At 38.8% G+C, this 19,211-nt stretch overlaps 1 protein-coding gene across 2 annotated transcripts in view; it reads left to right on the forward strand.

The window, feature by feature from the left end:
- The window catches only part of LOC135215584 (uncharacterized), a 237,011-nt gene that overhangs the window by 167,373 nt on the left and 50,427 nt on the right, over nucleotides 1–19,211 (forward strand). For both annotated transcript variants that reach the window (XM_064250453.1, XM_064250454.1), the window contains one exon: nucleotides 8,643–8,752. In XM_064250453.1, coding sequence (XP_064106523.1) covers nucleotides 8,643–8,752 — 110 coding nt within the window. The remainder of the gene's footprint in view (nucleotides 1–8,642; nucleotides 8,753–19,211) is intronic.

Raw genomic sequence — 19,211 nt, forward strand, 5'->3', positions numbered from 1 at the left:
CACGCTCTTGCTCCAGCAGATACACACGCACCCGTAAAACCATTTTCCTTTGTTTTTGTAATGTTTCGACACGGAAAACAGAAACGTCTGAGTCTGAGTACTCTTCCTCGGAACTTCCATCGTCTGCTCCTCCTCCGGAGGTCCCATCTCCACCTCAGGATCCTCATAAAGCTGCAACCCAGCCTTCCAAAAGGCAGCCTTATAGGCTTTCACCATTGATCAGAGGTTGTCGTTCCCTGACTCTCCCTCAAGAACAAGGCCACAAGCGGGCTTCTTCTCCTTCATATGACCTTCCAGCTCCCCTTTTGATTCCTCTTTGGAAGTTGGGAGAACCGTTAACCCTTTAACACCGAAGCAGTATTTTAAAAATCATCTCCCGTATGCCGGCGGCGTTCGCGACTGAGCACCGAAGCGAAAAAAATGTTTTTTTATAAATCATAAGTGTGAAAAATCACAGTACACACAGTTTTCAAGATTAAGAGTTTATTTCTTTTATTGCCTGAAGTTTAGTATGTAACCATCAGAAATGAAAAAGAAATATTATCAAATATAAATATTGGGATATATGACAGCGAGGAAAAAAAATTTCATATATGTATACAGATCGCGCTGTGAGCAAAACGGTTAAAGCTAACGAGTTAATTTTTTTCGTTGTATTGTACACTAAATTGCGATCATTTTGGTATATAACACATTGTAAAACGATCAAGGCAACTCAGAGAAAATATTATCACAAAATGATGCATGAATTTGTAACGTGCGGACGTAAAAAAAAACTTTTCAAAAATTCACCATAAATGAAAATATTGCGCTAGAGACTTCCTGTTTGTTGCAAAAGGAAGGTAATTGATTGAATATTACTAGACTGTAAGTGTTGTAGCTTACAATTGCCGTTTTCTACCTTTTCAGTAAAGTTAAAATTGACCGAAGGACTAATTTTTTCTATATAGTTATTTATATGAAAATATTTCAAAACTGATAAAAGCTAAAACCATGGGTTGTTTTTAGTTGTATTCTATATGAAATTGCGCACATTTTCATATATAAAACTTTATGTAACGGCTAATTTAAAATGATGCAAACATTATGACAATCAGAAGAAAAAATGTATGATTTTTTTGGAAGAGTTACCGAGCGGACGTAAGGAAAAAGTTTATTTCATAAATTCACCATAAAGTTGTAAAATAAAGGTAAATGATTGAATATTACTAGAATGTAAGAGTTTTAGCTTACAATTGCGTTTTTTTACCATTTCAGTAGAGTCAAAGTTGACCAAAGGTTGAAATTTTGGCACATCGTTATTTATATGAAAATATTTCAAAACTGATAAAAGCTACAACCATGGGTTGTTTTTTGTTGTATTCTACATGAAATTGCACACATTACATGTATAAAACTTTATGTAACGGCTAATTTAAAATGGTGCAAACATTACGACAATCGGACAAAAAAATTTATGATTTTTCCGGAAGAGTTACTACGCGGACGTAAGGAAAAAGTTTTTTCATAAATTCACCATAAATCGAAATATTGTGCTAGAGACTTCCAATTTGTTGTGAAATAAAGGTAAATGATTGAATATTACTAGAATATAAGAGTTTTAGCTTACAATTGCCTCTTTCCACCATTTCAGTAAGTCAAAGTTGACCGAAGGTTGAAATTTTTTGCACTTATCATTATTTATATGAAAATATTTCAAAACTGATAAAAGCTACATACCATGAGTTGTTTTTTGTTGTATTCTACATGAAATTGCGCACATTTTCATATATAATACTCCATGTAACGGCTAATATAAAATGGTGCAAAAATTATGTCAAAGTGACGAAATAATTTCTGAGATGTGTCGCTGATGCTTTTTAGTGCGAGAAGAAAGAAATTCGCACTTGCGCGCCTGTGTAACGATTGTAAACAAAACAACGCCTTGATCGTGAGCTCCCAGCATCCCCCAAGGCGCTTGATTCAAAAGTTTTCGCCTAGTAGGCCTATAACTATTTATCCGCGAATTTTTATAAAAAACTTTTTTATGTCGACGTACCATACGTCCAATCGGCACCCAACAGACACTTTTTGTCGACGTTTAATACATCCAATCGGCATTAAAGGGTTAAGGGGGTTTACTATCCCTAAGCTGCCACGAGTAGTTAACGTCAGGCAAGAGGCGTTCTGGAAGCAAACGCATCCTGTGACTCGTCCTTACAAGTCCAGACCTCCAATCTCTTGAGGTTCTCAATCTCCAAGGGCTTGTTCCCTTGTAAAGAAATATCATGTCTCGCCCATTGAGTTCAAACCCAGCCGAGATCCTCCTGACAAGGCTCCAACAGTGCTGGCGGAGAGGGCTCCATCTCCCCTCTCTCTTCCAGCATTGCCAGAAGCAGATAGGCATCCTCCAACTCCACCTTCCCCCTTCTTGCAAGGGGCTGTCCGAAGGAGGCGTAAGGACCTGTGGAAGGCAGCGTTGAATTGCTCTCACGATTCCGAGCCTCCAAGGGCTCCTGTGGCTCTGGGGGCCTCGGCTCCCGGACCTTCTGCCGCCCTTTATTAACAACTAGACTCGACCTTCTTCCTCAAGAATGGACCCCTCTCATTCATGCCCAGGTGCATCAATGCAGAGGGAGGATGATTTTCACGAGGCAACCAACGATTCAGCTGGCTACCTTCTGGAACCAGCTGCTCCAGCTGTTCCAGAAGATGCGGCAGCTGAAACCACCTTCCGCGAGATCATTGGTCTCATCCAGAAGGTAAATGGCCTAGGAGAAGCTCCAACTACTCCGAAAGGCTGTACGACGGCAGTCGACCTTCTTTGTCGCGCCCCTCAGTGTGCTCGGTCCCAGTTTGAGCTGCCCTGTCATCCCTGACAAGGAAGGCTCTGACCAAGGTCGAAAGACAAGTTTCAGTGAGGGAGGACTCACTGTGGGCATCTCGGTCCTCTAAGCTACTCCCCTCTGCGTTCCAGAAGCAGAGGAAGTACTGTGTGACCCAAGAGGCTGAGCCTTCACCCTTGCCCATAAATACCTGACGATAACATCATTGGCACCTGGAGTTTCACTCCAGACAATGCAACACAGAACCTTAATGCTCTCTTCCCAGGAGATGTTGCAGCTCGAACAAACCACGATGGCGGCGTTGCAAGCAGCTTCATGGTTGGACTGTTGGGGCAGCACTGTGGGCTTTCTTGCCACCTCTGAGACTCTGCAGCAGCCTGACAAGCAAGTGACATGGCCCGTCAGCTCGATGACCTTTTGTCAGGAGGTAAGACTATGAAATTCTTAGCCCACCAGCTTGCCAACCTCTGGGCCAACCTGGTGCTGAAGTGCAGGGACGCCGTCTCATCAAGGCTTGATCGAGCTGTGGACCCTCAGGATGTGACCGACCTGAGGAATGTCTCGCTTCAGGGATCCACCCTCTTTCCATCTTCGGATGTAAACGAGGTGATTGGAAACTTCAGGAGAGCGAGCCACGATTCTTTGCTGCACCATGCAGTATCCTTCTGGCGTCCCCAATCTCCTGCTGTTTCTGCTCGACATCTCCCTGGCTCTCCATCTAGGAGGGTTTTCACCCTCCTGCCAGGGCTGATCCCTTTCTCACTACCTCTGCCACTCAGTGGCCGAGAGGTCAGCAGCCCTTTTCAACCAGGGGTGGTCGAGGGCGAGGCAAATGCGGCAAGAGGAAGAGAGTTTGCCGCGACCAGTGAGGAGGGCACTCCTCCTCTCCCCCCCCCCCCCCCCCCCCCCCCCCCTGTGCCACCTGTGAGGGGATGCCTGCAAGTCAGATGAATGAGGTGGCAGTACCATGAGGCAGAGGATTGGACGCTGACCATCCTCTGACACGGGTATCGTGTCCTGTTCATCAGCTCTTCCCCTCCTCTGATTCGACCCCCCAAGACGGCATCATCCAATTGTCAGGGATCAATGAAGGATCTTGCCCTTCAGGCGGAAGTCCAGGACATGCTGGGGAAGGATGCTCTTGAGGAGGTCATCGATGAGTCTCTAGGCCTATTCAGTTGACTCTTTCTTATAAAGAAGGCGTTTGGAGCCTGGAGCCCTGTCATCGACCTCTCAGCCCTGAACGAGTTCATTCAGCAAACCCGTTTCAGGATGGAGACCCCCAGCATGGTCAGACAGGCCATTCGTCCTGTGGATTACATGGTGACAATCAACCTAAACGATGCATACTTCCAGATCCCAATCAATCCGTTGTCCAGGAGGTATCTTCATCTTGTTGTAGCGGACAGTGTTCCAATTCAAGGTCCTATGGAACTGCTCTGTCTCCGCCAAGATAGGTTTCTGGTGTTTTGTCACAATCTGGGGATCATGATGAACTGCAAGAAATCCTCACTAGAGCCCTCTCAATAACTGGCTTATCTCGGTATGATCCTCGACACCGTTGCAGGGAAAGCCTTTCCAACACCGGAAGGACTGGAACGCTTCCGAAGTGTCACTCTGCCCTTCATTCGACAGTCCCAGCTGCTAGCACATCAGTGGCAACAGTTGCTGGGACATCTGGCCTCGCTGGAATACCTTGTTCCAAACGGTCGAATGCACCTTCAATCCTTTTAGTGGGGTCTGAAGAATCGTTGTTGGTCGCAAAGTCACGATTCTCCTCACGAACTAGTCCCAGTGGAGGAGAACATGCGCTCAGATCTCGAGTGGTGGCTGGACGACGCGAACCTGTTGAGGGGCTCCCCTCTCCAGTCTCGTCCACCCGACCTGCTCTTGTTTTCGGATGCATCCAAGGAAGCAAGTCAGCGAACTTCATGGCTTAGCCTATACTGCCGCTTTTACTGAGCACTGGATGAATGCCTGCTTCAGCTTCGTCTCTGAGTTTGTTGCGAAAACCCAGAATCTGGCCCAGGTTGATTCTCAGTTTTCTTCGTTCCAGGTTGTGAGCCTGAGCACAGTAACCGAAGACCCAGATGAGCTACTTCTCTGTCCTCTGAGAACACTGAGGCACTATTTCCAATGGACCAGCTCTACTTGACCCACCTTACGACATCTCTTTGTAAGTATGGGCCCATCACAGAAGAGGGTTACGAGGAATACCATTTCACATTGGATTCAAGAGGTGATTTGCCATACCCTCTCCCCTCCCTCTTCTCCACTTGCTGGTACCAGTCGAGTGAAGGCTCATGATGTGCGTGGAATGAGCACATCTCTTGCCTTCAAGAAGAACCTCTATGTTACCCAGGTGATGGAAGCTGGCACATGGTCTCGCCCTTCCACCTTCAACAGGTTCTACCTTAGAGACTGTACCCACAGCTACCTTGACACAACTGACCTTGGTCCTGTGGTAGCCACTCAGCAAGTGGTTTAGCTGCCTCCATGCCCTCAGAGGTCGGAAGTATTGAATTGAGGATCAAGGTTCCGTATCAGGCTGGAGGTGAATGTGAGAGTATGATTAGCCTATTTTCTTTTCACCTTTTCCCGTTACTTGGGGCCACAGCATCGAAACCTGTTCTCCGGCACCGATTTCGATACTAGTAAGCATTCTTTGTCCAACAGTGGTTTTTCTGTAGACACACAGAAGTCAGTCTCCACACTCCTTTCCGAGGGGGTGTGTGCTGCAACCCAACAAACCCATTATGATTATATAGCCTGGTTTTGGTTGCGTGAGAGAGTTCTACACTCATGCCTTTGATACCCAGGCTGTCAGCCATCAGGTTGCATTTACATGGCTCACAGGGTGAAGGATCCACGACCCTGAGCTATAAGTCCGGGTCCTGGCACCCGGGTTCCATTCTCAGCCAGCAAGACAGGACTTTCATCCCTACCTTAGGATGAGTCTCCTAAGTAAAGGACGGAAGGTTTGTATATGGTGTAGGAACAAATGACATTTTTTAAAGTAAAATGTATTTTTCCCTAACCATACAAACCTGGAGTCCTTTACTTGTATGGTCCCGCCAAGCACCCACCCCCTTGATTCTGGGGTCATCATCAAAGTCCTGGCTGTAATCAAAGTAACGACTCAGTGAGCTGGTGGAGAGTCAGTGCTTCCTCACCGCCGGGCAGGTAACTACCGGCCCGGTAGTTACTACCTCGGTATATAAAAGAATGTATTAGCCGGTAGTTTCAGCTGAGCTGCAATCTATCCTAAGTTAAGGACTCCAGGTTTGTACGGTTAGGGAAAAATACATTTTACTTTCAAAAATGTCATATTTCAAGGTGGACAAGTATCAGATCTCCTTTCAATAATTCCTAGACCTCATCCCTGTTAGTTTTCACACCTGGTAATCCTTACCCATTTTTTTGCTGGATATGCAAATGATCTGTTTCATTGTTTTCAGATGGCATTACCTTCTGGAAATGACGGACATGCAAAAGATCTATTAAGGTTGAAGGGAGGCTATCATTTCCCATGCTAAGTTCAATAGGTTTAAAAACCCTGCTAAAAATTTTGCTTTACTATTCTGGGTTAGGGACATCGTACTGCCCAGGCAAACACCTTCACTAGGTCTAATTTACAGTATTCAAGTCATTGTTGAATTTCTTCATGGCCACTATGAGTTGCAACATCATCATAAAATATATATTGTTGAAAACATTAGCAATATTTTTATCTATAACCTGGAGCAGTCATACCACTGAAAAAAACTTGGGGATAAATCTTACGTCCAATGTCAGAATAATTCTTCCTAAATATCCCCTAATTGTAGAAATTAAAATTTATATTTTTTGTGGACAGCCTCAGGTCTTTTGATCTCTTGCTATTATCCTTTGCAATTAATAGGCACAACTTTCTTCAATAAAGTCATAGTGATAGTGATAGTGATTTTTGTTGTTGTTGAGAGCAGACACCTCTACAATGCCAGCCAGGACAATAGCCAATAGGTGTTTTGAACTATTTATCTGGAGGCTCATAGCTAGCAGTGAAGTAGCTATATTATTTCTTTGCTGCTTATGTAACTATAGCAGAGTGATAACCCTACTCATCACTCTGCTTCTGCACTCAGGTGAAGGGCTAGGCTAAGCTATAGGATGCATGGGTGTTTGCAGATCTTTACTAAGCTTATACTAGTGCACACAAGGTACAATATCTGCCATACTATATCTGTTACTTTTATAAATATTATAAAAAGATTCCTGTAAAGTAACTAAGATGTTAGAATAGAAACAAGCAATGTGAAAAATTTTTTATTGTACACAAAATATATATATAAATTTGTTATATAGACATATCTGTGTACATTTTTTTATTAGTTTAAATTCAGATCAATGTAGTAATTAAATGCGTAGAAGCATCTATTATTGTATATAATCATGATTAAGAAGTTTTGGACATGAAAACACATACAAGTTGAGCATTAATATAAATGTATAAATATAGCAAGTATGACTATGCTTTGTCTTGCAAGTTAGTGTAGCTGTGGTAATGTCCTTCTACTCAGCCTCTCTCTCTCTCTCTCTCTCTCTCTCTCTCTCTCTCTCTCTCTCTCTCTCTCTCTCTCTCTCTCTCTCTCTGTGGTGATTTTGATGTACTACATACGTTTAAAATTATTATGTAGGATAATGTTTCACAGCTCACTGTCTTCCTTTGGACATAACTTTTAACTGCAAGAGTAACTAAGAGGTTACAAAGAAAAAAAATTCCAGTGTCGCACAGTTTGTTTGCACTATTAACATGTGGATGCAGGATTCAGTACAGGCTAAGCTAGCAACTGCATTGCTAATGAATAAGTATGATTTAAGTATCATATGTAATGGTCTTATTTATTAAACAATGGTAAAATTATGAAATTTCTCATGCAGTAGATTGGTATAAAGAACTATAAGGTAATCTGATGATTAGTAGGGAGTGGTGATTCCAGTTTTAACCAGCATTTTTTGTGACCGCTTTTTGGTCTGCCTATTTTTAATAGTCTGGCACTTAGTGAGTTGTGATGATCCTGAACTATAGGACTTATTGTATTACGTATTTATTTTCTGCACCAGTGACTTACAAAGAAGGAATGACTTTTTTTCTGCTTTAGTCATTAGGTGACCAAAATGGTGATGGAGGCTCAGTATGAATAAATCAAGTTACTATATAAATCATTAATCATATCTTAAGGTCTTTCTTCCCGTCCCCCTATTTTCACTATATAAGATTCTTTTAAGTGCAATAGAACTGAAAATTTTATCACCAACTCATCGTTCACATGTACACGCAGTCACTTGTTACTCTGTTGCCACTTAAATCATTAAGACTTCAGATTTGGCATATCTAGGAACCAAGGCAACCATGATTCTAAATCAGTGTTATCGATGGGTGTGTATCAGAGAAGTAGTTTGTCATAAAGTTTTAATATTTATTGTAAAGGTTCTCTTGCATAATAATTTTATTTCATAGATAGGTGAAAGTAAGGAACTAGACAGGTATAACAATGTGCATTATTCTCATTCATTACCTCAACATCAAATAATTAACTTAAGCATGTTTGTCTTGAAATTTCAGACAATTAAAAAATGCCAAAAATGATGTAAGAAATACATACTGTATTGTATCAGAAAGTTTTGTCCAATAAGGGAACTGTAATTGAATACAAGTATAAAAGCTAGTTCATGGTGTAAAAGCAGCAAGAAATTATTTTTTGAACAGCATAGTATAATTAAAGATGTTCTATGTATAACTAAATGTAATGTGTACAAGTTTTATCTCATTTTCAGATGATGAACTTGGAACAGCAACAGGTTATCATAATGCTCTCCCCTTAGAAGTTCATGGCTCAGGTTATACACAAATGCATATGATTTCAAATTCCAAAGCTGAAAAATTGGTGAGTACTGATTTTTAAAAACTTTTTGTTGGGTACCCTAAAGGGGGAACTACCTAGTGTGACTGTTGTGCTTTATGTTGTACTCTGTAATTATAACAAGTGTTCTTGACAGAATCCTTTCTTTCCCTAGTTCAGTGCTTTTCTTTGCTGTTTAATTTCACATGGGCTTAGATATCCTAGTTCCAATTTGTTTCTAAAGTTTTTGATGTGGTTAAATTAGGGGAAAATTTTGTCAAAAATGTATTAATTTCGAATTGTATATTTCTCACTGAACAAGTTTATGGAATAATTTGGATGGGCTTGTATCCACTGACCTTTGGAATTCCCTAAAATAGAGAATGGTGCAGGTTAGAAGTATGTTATAAATTGATACTGAATTACCAAAGGAATTTGTTAAAAAATACCTGCATCAAATTTATAGCATACTGTATTTGCCGGCATATTAGACACATTTTTAAATTTTCAAATGTACCAAAAAACTGCTCTGCTTCCTATGCAGCATATTACAGATGGGAGACAGAGCACTGTAGACTAGGCTAGGCAAGCATGCTGGGTATGCACAAAAATTGTTGTCAACAGTAAGACAAGCGTAATTATTATAGTAAACTGTGTTACTGGAATAAAGTATGAAATCATATGTAAACTTACACTTACCTTTAATCCTTAATGAATGGATACCATCATATGAGTGACAATAACAGGTTTTGAGTGCTGGACGGATTAACTTATGATGATTATCAGTATTACACGCCATTGATTGGGATGAATCAGGCGGGAGAGTTCATTACATACTTCACTGGCCATAAATTAGATATTGGCAACTTTTAGACTGACTCACTCATCGCTGTGGGTGTGTCAGGAATCAGTTGTGTTCTTGACTTCAAATGGGCATGTTGTGCGCTTCTCTCTCCCATGACATTATTTTTTTTATTTGCTAATAAATATACACGGGAATTGCTGTTGGTTTTAGTTTGTATATTTTATTATATGATGTCAATTATAATTGTAATTTTGCAAAGAAATATTAGAAAAATATGAAAATGAGAAATATTAGAAAAATTGTATATTACCACAGTACATGTCGTAAATATTTTACAAGATACTCAAATTTTGGTACAGATTATAGTTTGTATCTGTTATGCTATTGTGTGAACTGTAGTTATAATTTCACAAAATAATATTAGAAAAAAAATGTAAAACTTGGTAAAACTTACGAGTGTCTTGTGGAAGGGCTGCGCAAAGGGTTGTAAATAGTCACTTTCAGCTTCCTGTGAAGGTAGGGAAAATTTGTTAGAATTTTTTTCTTACACTGTGCATTTGGCATATCTTCCTCTTTCTTCTGATATGTTTTTTTCCTTAAATTGGCCAACCTTAAAGTTTGCCCGGTCTGATGTGTGCATGATAAATATTTAGACTGTCCATTGAACCCTTAAACGCCGAAGCAGTATTTTATAAATCGTCTCCCGTATGCCGACGGCATTCGCGAGTGAGCGCCGAAGTGGAAAAAATGTTTTTTTTTAAAAATCACAGCACGCTTAGTTTTCAAGCATAAGAGTTCATTTTTGGCTCTTTTTTTTTTATCATTGCCTGAAGTAGTATGCAACCATCAGAAATGAAAAAAATATCATTATCATATATAAATATTGGGATATATGACAGCACGAAAAAAAATTTCATATATACAGGTACTATCCTACTTACAACCAAGTTTGGTTCCGACCCACTGGTTGTAAGTCGGAATGGATGTAAGTCGAACCTTAGAAAGTGGCCAACATACTGGGTAGGCTATACTATCAAACCTTTGCTATAAAAGTGCCTACTTAGTACTGTAATATAATGTACAATCATTATTTCAATCTTTTTACCATAATGTACTTCTACTAATACATTTTAATCATTTATGTAATAGTATATATTACGTACAATCAGGCATTGAGTTACAATGGGGTTAGGTTCTTGCATGCATGTCAGAAGTCGATTCTTACATAAATTGGTTTGCAATTCAGTCTACAGTACAGTTAATACCAAATGATGCTGCAGATAGGGCAGGGTAACTCAAACTGATGCTGCCTGAGTGATGAGAGTTCTCATGAGATGGTGCAGTCCCAAGTAACTCAATGGTCAACTGTCTGAAGTAAGGTTGTAAGTACGAGTGGTCGTATGTCGAGTAAGTTGTAAGTCGGGTAGTACCTGTAATTGTATACAAATTGCGCTGTGAGCAAAACGGTTAAAGCCAACGAGTTTTTTTTTCGTTGTATTGTACACTAAATTGCAATCATTTTGGTATATAACACATCGTAAAACGATCACGGCAACACAGAGAAAATATGATCACAAAATGATGCATGAGTTCGTAATGAGCAGACGTAAAAAAAAAGCAGTTTTCAAAAATTCACCATAAATCAAAATATTGTGCTAGAGACTTCCCATTTGTTGCAAAATGAAGGTAATTGATTGAATATTACTAGACTGTAAGTGTTGTAGCTTACAATTGGAGTTTTTTACCATTTCGGTCGAGTTAAAATTGACCGAAGGACGAATTTTTTCTATTTATTGTTATTTATATGAAAATATTTCAAAACTGATAAAAGCTACAACCATGGGTTGTTTTTTGTTGTATTCTACATAAAATTGCCCACATTTTCATATATAAAACTTTATGTAACGGCTAATTTAGAATGGTGCAAACATTACGACAATCGGGCGAAAAAATTTCCGATTTTTTGGGAAGAGTTACCGCACGGACATAAGGAAAAAGTTTATTTCATAAATTCACCATAAATCAAAATATTGTGCTAGAGACTTCCAATTTGTTGCAAAATAAAGGAAAATGATTTTGAATATTACTATAATGTAATAGTTTTAGCTTACAATTGCATTTTTCTACCATTTTGGTCGGGTCAAAGTTGACCAAAGGTTGAAATCGTTATCGTTATTTATATGAAAATATTCCAAAACTGATAAAAGCTACAATTATGGGTTGTTATTTGTTGTATTCTGTATGAAATTGCACACATTTTCATATATAATACTCCATGTAACGGCTAATTTAAAATTATGCAAACATTACGACAATCGGACAAAAAAATTTAAGATTTTTTCGGAAGAGTTACCGCGAGGACATAAGGAAAAAGTTTTTTTCATAAATTCACCATAAATCAAAATATTATGCTAGAGATTTCCAATTTGTTGCAAAATGAAGGTAAATGATTGAATATTACTAGAATATTAAGAATTTTAGCTTACAATTGCATTTTTCGACCATTTTGGTTGAGTCAAAGTTGACCGAAGGTTGAAATTTTGGCACTTATCGTTATCTGTATGAAAATATTTCAGAACTGATAAAAGCTACAACCATGAGTTGCTTTTTGTTGTATTCTATATGAAATTGTGCATAATTTCATGTAACGGCTAATTTAAAATGGTGCAAAAATTATGTCAAAGTGACGAAATAATTTCCGAGATGTGTTGCTGATACTTTTTAGTGCGAGAAGAAAGAAATTCGCGCTTGCACGCAGGCAATGATTGTAAACAAAACAACGCCTTGATCCGTGAGTTCCCAGCATCCCCCAAGGCGCGTGATTCAAAAGTTTTCGCCTGGTAGGCCTATAACTATTTTTCCGCGAATTTTTAAAAAAACTTTTTTATATCGACGTACCATACGTCCAATCGGCACCCAACAGACAATTTATATCGACGTTTAATACGTCCAATCGGCGTTAAAGGGTTAAGGATCAAAGGAAACTAAATGAGTTAGCCCATCCCTTAGGGGTAAAAGGAAACTAAATGGAATTTACCCTAAATAAATAACATTTCATCCATATTGTATGGCTGAAAGGCTAACTGCCGATGTATTGTAAGCAATTTTTTGTTAGTTTGTAATAACAGACTGATAATTTGGCTTGTTTTCAATATTTTATTATGTAAAAATAACAAACTTACAAAAAAATCTTACGATACATGGACAGTTCTGTTGGGTATTTACACTGAATGGATGAAAAAAAAATCATAGCACCGCCCTGGTGGTCTGTTGCTATAAGACAAATATTTATTTATGGAAAATTTCATTTAGTTTTCTTTAAATATGAGTGAAAATTTACCATGATTTCATACTTTATTTTGGTATACTCACAATATTATACTGTGGTACCTCAACATATGAAAGGCTCAGCTTACGAAAAATTTGAGTTACAAAAGCAAATACAGTAGTACCTCGAGATACAAAATTAATCCGTTCCGAGGCGCCCTTCGTATCATGAGGTTTTCGTATCTTGGACCACATTTTACATGTAAAATGGCTAATCCGTTCCAAGCCCTCCAAAAACACCCCATTAAATTTCATAATAAAGCTAAATTGACCTATAAACAATGAAATACTACGACAATTTGGACCATTCAGTACCTAAATTAAGACTAAAAATGCAAAACCTGTAAATAAAGTGTATATTAGTGTACAAGAAAATATTATTACTGTAACGTAAAATGTGGAAGCTTACCTTTCGAGTGAGGCTACGTACATACGTAACTATCCAAGGAAGATTGCTTCTGCCTACGTACTTTTTCACATTGTTCCTGTGTGAGCCTTTTCGGGGGGTGTCTTCTACAAATGATTGCACTTTATGAAAAGCGGCTTTAATTTCTGCCGTTTTTTTTATGTAACATGTATGTACGCACACTTTAAAAAATATATGTACGTACTACAACGTAACTATCCAAGGAAGATTGCTTCTGCCTACGTACTTTTTCACAATGTTCCTGTGTGAGCCTTTTTGGGGGGTGTCTCTACAAATGATTGCATTTTATGAAAAGCTGCTTTAATTTTTGGTACTGAATGTTCGGCTGCTGACCTTCAATATAAACTGAAGTGCCTTGATTATATGTACACTACATACTGGTATGCATGTTGTAAATGATTGGTCTACACCCTCTGTTCAGCAGGGAGTGGAGATTCTACCAACCTTGCAAAGTTTCCAGTTATCCCATGAGAGAGACCTTGATCACTTATCCCATGTGAGAGATCTTGGTAACTTTTTTTTTAAATATCAGTATTATGTACACATTGACGATCCTGAAAACGAATACCGCGTGCGTACTATAACAATACTGGTACCGAGTGGCCGAGCCATGCCACCATGTGTACATAGTAGATGCATGATGGGAGGGTCGCTGGCCAATAGGAGAGAAGGATTTCATGGCCCCGACTAGCATCAGGAACCAATGGGAGAGCAGGAGGATGGTGGCAAGTCTACTAGTACGTATACTAAGACGGCGGCGCGATTTTCAAAATTGTTATCCGGGCGAATCTCGGACTTTCAGAAACCTTTCGTATTGTCAGGATTTTCTTTGACTTTTATTATTTTTGTTAGGATTCGTGCCCGGATGTTATGGGCCAATGACAAGGCCTTGAGGAGGCGCACTCTCTAAAACTATCTGGGTTGGATTCAATAAAATTTGGTCAACAAAATACAGTTTTATTACAAAAAATAAACATTTAAACACATTAACAATACTCTGAACATGAACGAAAGAGCATCACGGGCGGCTAAGCCAATGTGCTTTAAGAACCAACACTGCAATTGAAGTTACAGCAAAATTCCACGGCACATGCAGTTTCTTACTACTCTCATTAATTTAATTCAAGGAACCTGAAAGCTCTCATGGCTTTGTTACGTGGTAGCCCTTAGGGTCTTTGATATCACGTGCTTGAAAAGCACTAAGTCCACGACTGGACGAAAAATCTGAACAATACGAGACCCATTTACTCAAAATCACAAACAAATGACATTCTTACACTTGCAGCTTTCGTTTGCTGCATAAATCGAGTCCCTCATCGCAGGGATGACACATCTATACATGGATAAAGATAACTTACAGTTACGACGGAATTCGACCTGGCATGGCAATAGCTGGGAGCCGGAGAACCGAGAGACACACAAATATCACGGAACTTACAACGTTCAGGACTTGGGCAGGAATGAGGCGTCGCTTCGCCCTTCTTCAAAAGAAACTTACGCTCTCCCGCGTAGACTACAGAACCCTTGTAATTCAGGCGGGAATCATCGTTTATTTAGACATTACGGAGATCACTTAATTTATTTTACTTCTGAATGGGAAAAATGACAGTTACGTTATCATCTGGGTTCAAGGAATTGACTCAAAGTTCTGGCTGAAGGCCGTAATCTGCAAATTCTTGAATGGCTACGGAGTCCTTGGCTCCAAATCTCTACATAGACAATTTAGCTCGTACTAGGGAATAGCAAATTATATTTATTAATGAAAATTCATAACGTCTTCATTACTAGAAGACGCGCTCGTTCCCCTCCAGGCATTTTAGAATTACGTCTTAACTCTGTCGTGTATTGGACAGCTTTCTGTTCAATGAATCGCCCGCGAGATCCCTCAGTCTTGCCCCAATTTAATGCAACACTTGTGAAGTTAAATGGCGGGGATTTCGAATGATCAGTTCGAAATTCACGGCACGTATCTTGAAAACTTTTCGTATGTAGAGCCGTTAAATTTTTCGTATTGGCTTTCGTATCTCGAGTTTTTCATAAGTTGAGCCTTTCGTATCTCGAGGTACCACTGTATGAAGATTTTTTTGGCTCTACATACAAAAATAGTTCAGGATACGAAAAGTTGTTGATGTAAAGTCCCGAGATTCACCTGGACCACCGATAACAATTTTAAAACTTGCGCGCCGCCAATTGAGTAGACTCGCCACCATCCTCCTGCTCTCCCATTGGTTCCTGAAGCTATTCACCACCATAAGATCCTGCTCTCCTATTGGTCAGCCTCTCTCCCATCGTGCATCTACGTAGCGGCGTTCTTCTTCGGCCACTCGGTAGCAGGATCATTGTTGTACGCACGCCGAATTCGTTCATTCTATACAATTTCGTTTATTAACATAAATTTGTTAGTGATTTCGTTGTAGTACTACTTTATCGTGTTGTGTGAGAACTTTAGTACATACACATACTACATAACTTAATTACGTTCAGTATATACGTAGTCATGGGTCCCAAGAAAGTTATATATATATATATATATATATATATATATTATATATATATATACATACATACATACATACATACATACATACATAGATACAGTGGTGCCTCGAGACACAAAATTAATCCGTTCCGAGGCGCCCTTCGTATCATGAGTTTTTTGTATCTTGGACCGCATTTTACATGTAAAATGGCTAATCCGTTCCAACCCCTCCAAAAACACCCCAGTAAATTTCATAATAAAGCTAATTGAACCCCCCCACTATAAAACAATGAAATACTACAACAATTTGGATCATTCAATATACCCCACTTAATAACGTACTGCTAATACCTGTAAATAAAGTGTATTAGTGTACATGGTATACAAGAAATACTGTTCGTATGTAGTAAAATGTGGAAGCTTACCTTTCGAGTGAGGCTATCTTCGAAAGTGGCGACAGAGGAGGAGGACAAACGGCAGATACTTAAGTACGTATGTACACTGAACTTTACGAAACACATAAAAAAATGTAAGGAAAACATACACAAACTAATATTTACGAAACACATTAACAAAACTGTAACACTTAACTTTACAAAAAACTAAAATAAATTTTTTTTTATTTTTTTTATTTTTTATTTTTTTTTACTTTTTTATACTTTGCGTAGTTTTTTTTTTTTTTTTTTTTTTTCCGTCAAAATTTTAACTTCATCACCACTTTCAACTTTCTGTTTTTTAGTATCACTTGGTTCTTCCTTTTTGCTTAATCCTGCTAATACTAAATGCCTCTTTAAAAATAACTATCCAAGGAAGCTTGCTTCTGCCTACTTTTCACAATGTTTCTTTTCAGGGTGTCTTTTTTTCAACAAACTATTGCACTTTATGAAAAGCAGCTAGAACATCCTTAATTTCTGCCGTTGTCAGAGGATCGTCCTCCTCCTCCTCGCCGCTGCTAGAGAACTCCTCTTGAACGATGTTATGTTGCATGGCCTCCAACTCCTTCAGGTCATCCGTCATAAGCTCCTCTTGGTGCTCCTCGAGAAGGTCGTTGATGTCGTCCTTGTCAACGACCAGCCTCATGGACTTGCCAAGTGCAACGATTTCGTCAAGATCTGGTTGCGAAACAGTTTCAGGATCGTCAACTGTTTCTAAATCTGCAGCACCAGCTTTGCCCACGTAGAATCCCTCGAAGTCTCTGGCGGATACGGCATCAAGGCCAGAGTTTCCTCCACAAGGAATTCAAGGTTAGCCTCGAAACCTCCTGCCAAGCTTGGTCAATAAGTCTGATACACATCACAACGTCGAATTACTCTTTCCAAAATTCATGCAAGGTGAGGTTTGTGGTATCGGTGATGTCGAAACATCTCTTGAAAAGATGTTTTGTATACAGCTTCTTAAAGTTCGATATCACTTGCTGGTCCATGGGCTGGAGGAGAGGGGTGGTTTTATGCGGAAGATAAAGAACCTTGATGAAGGAATACTCCGCTAGGATATCTTCCTCGAGGCCAGGAGGGTGGGCAGGGGCATTGTCCAACACCAGCAGACAGTTCAGAGGGAGGCGCTTCTCTTCCAAAGAATTTCTTCACTGTCGGGCCGAAACACAGATTTACCCACTCCATGAACAAGAGCCTCGTTACCCAGGCTTTCGCATTAGCCCTCCACATCACTGGAAGCTTCTCCTTAACCCTCTTACGCCGATTGGACGTATTAGACGTCGAGTCAAAATGTCTCCCGTATGCCTATTGGACGTATCATACGTCGGCTCAACAAAAAAGTTTTTTTTTAAATTCACGGAAAAATACTTATAGGCCTACCAGCCGAAAACTTTTGAATCCATGGCCCGGCCATTGGGGGATGCTGGGAAGTTTCACGGATCAAAGGCGTTTGTTTTAGTTTACCAATCGCTACACAGGCGTGCAAGCGCGAATTTCTTTCTTATCGCACTAAAAAGTATCAGTGACACATCTCAAAAATTATTTTTTCACTTTGACATAATTTTTGCACCATTTTAAATTATCCTTTACATGAAGTATTATATATGAAAATGTGCGCAATTTCATGTAAAATACAACTAAAAATACTCCATGATTGTAGCTTTTATCAGTTTTGAAATATTTCATATAAATAACGATAAGTGCAAAAATTTCAACCTTCGGTCAACTTTGACTCTACCGAAATGGTCCGAGAAACGCAATTGTAAGCTAAAAACTCTTATATTATATAGTAATATTCAATCATTTGCCTTCATTTTGCAACAAATTGGACGTCTCTAGCACAATATTTCGATTTATGGTGAATTTATGAAAAAACTTTTTCCTTACATTCGTGCGATAACTCATCCGATAAATTTTTTTGTGCGATTGTCCTAATGTTTGCACCCTTTTAAATTTCCCGTTACATAAAGTTTTGATATAGAAATGTGCGAAATTTCATGCACAATACAACAAAAAAACAACCCATGGTTGCAGCTTTTATCAGTTTTCGAAATATCTTCATATAAATAACGTTAAGTGCAAAAAATTTCAACTTTCGGAGTTTTTTCGGAATCAAACTTTGACTCTACCGAAAATGGTCGAAAAACGCAATTGTAAGCTAAAACTCTTATATTCTAGTAATATTCAATCATTTACCTTCATTTTGCAACGACTTGGAAGTCTCTAGCACAATATTTCGATTTATGGTGAATTTATGAAAAAAAAAAAACATTTTCCTTACGTCCACGCGGTAACTCTGGCGAAAAAATCTGAATTTTTTTGTGCGATTGTCGAAATGTTTGCACCATTTAAAATTAGCTGTTACATAAAGTTTTATATAAGAAAATGTGCGCAATTTCATGTAGAATACAACTAAAAATGATTGAAGGTTGTAGCTTTTCTCTTTTTTTTTTTGAAATATTTGCATATAAATCACGATAAATAGAAAAAAAATCACATTCGGTCAAATTTGACTCTACCGAAATAGTTGAAAAACGCAATTGTAAGCTAAAAATCTTACGGCCCAGTAATATTCCGCCATTTTTCTTCATTTTGAAACAAATTTGAAGTCTCTAGAACAATATTGTGATTTATGGTGAATTTTTGAAAAATATATTTACCTTCCACTCCAAGCAAGCCGATTCGCGGCCGCAAGTCTCCGAAATACGTACATCGCATTATCCTAATATTTGCTCCTTTTCATATTAGCCGTTCTATAGAGTTTCATATATCAAAATGTGCGCAAATTCATGAAGAATACAATAAAAAATAAGTGAAGGTTGTAGCTTTTTCCATCTCCGAAATATGTGCATATAAAAAAATATATATATAAAAATTTCGACATTCGGTCAAATTTAACTCCTCCGAAATGTCCGAAATGGTCGAAATCTGTAATTCTAATCTAAAACTCTTACAATATCGTAATATTAAATCATTTGTCTTAATATTGAAACAAATTGGAAGTCTCTAGAACAATATTTAGAATTACGGTG

This window comes from Macrobrachium nipponense, chromosome 5 (assembly GCF_015104395.2).
Source record: "Macrobrachium nipponense isolate FS-2020 chromosome 5, ASM1510439v2, whole genome shotgun sequence".
NCBI lineage: Eukaryota > Metazoa > Arthropoda > Malacostraca > Decapoda > Palaemonidae > Macrobrachium > Macrobrachium nipponense.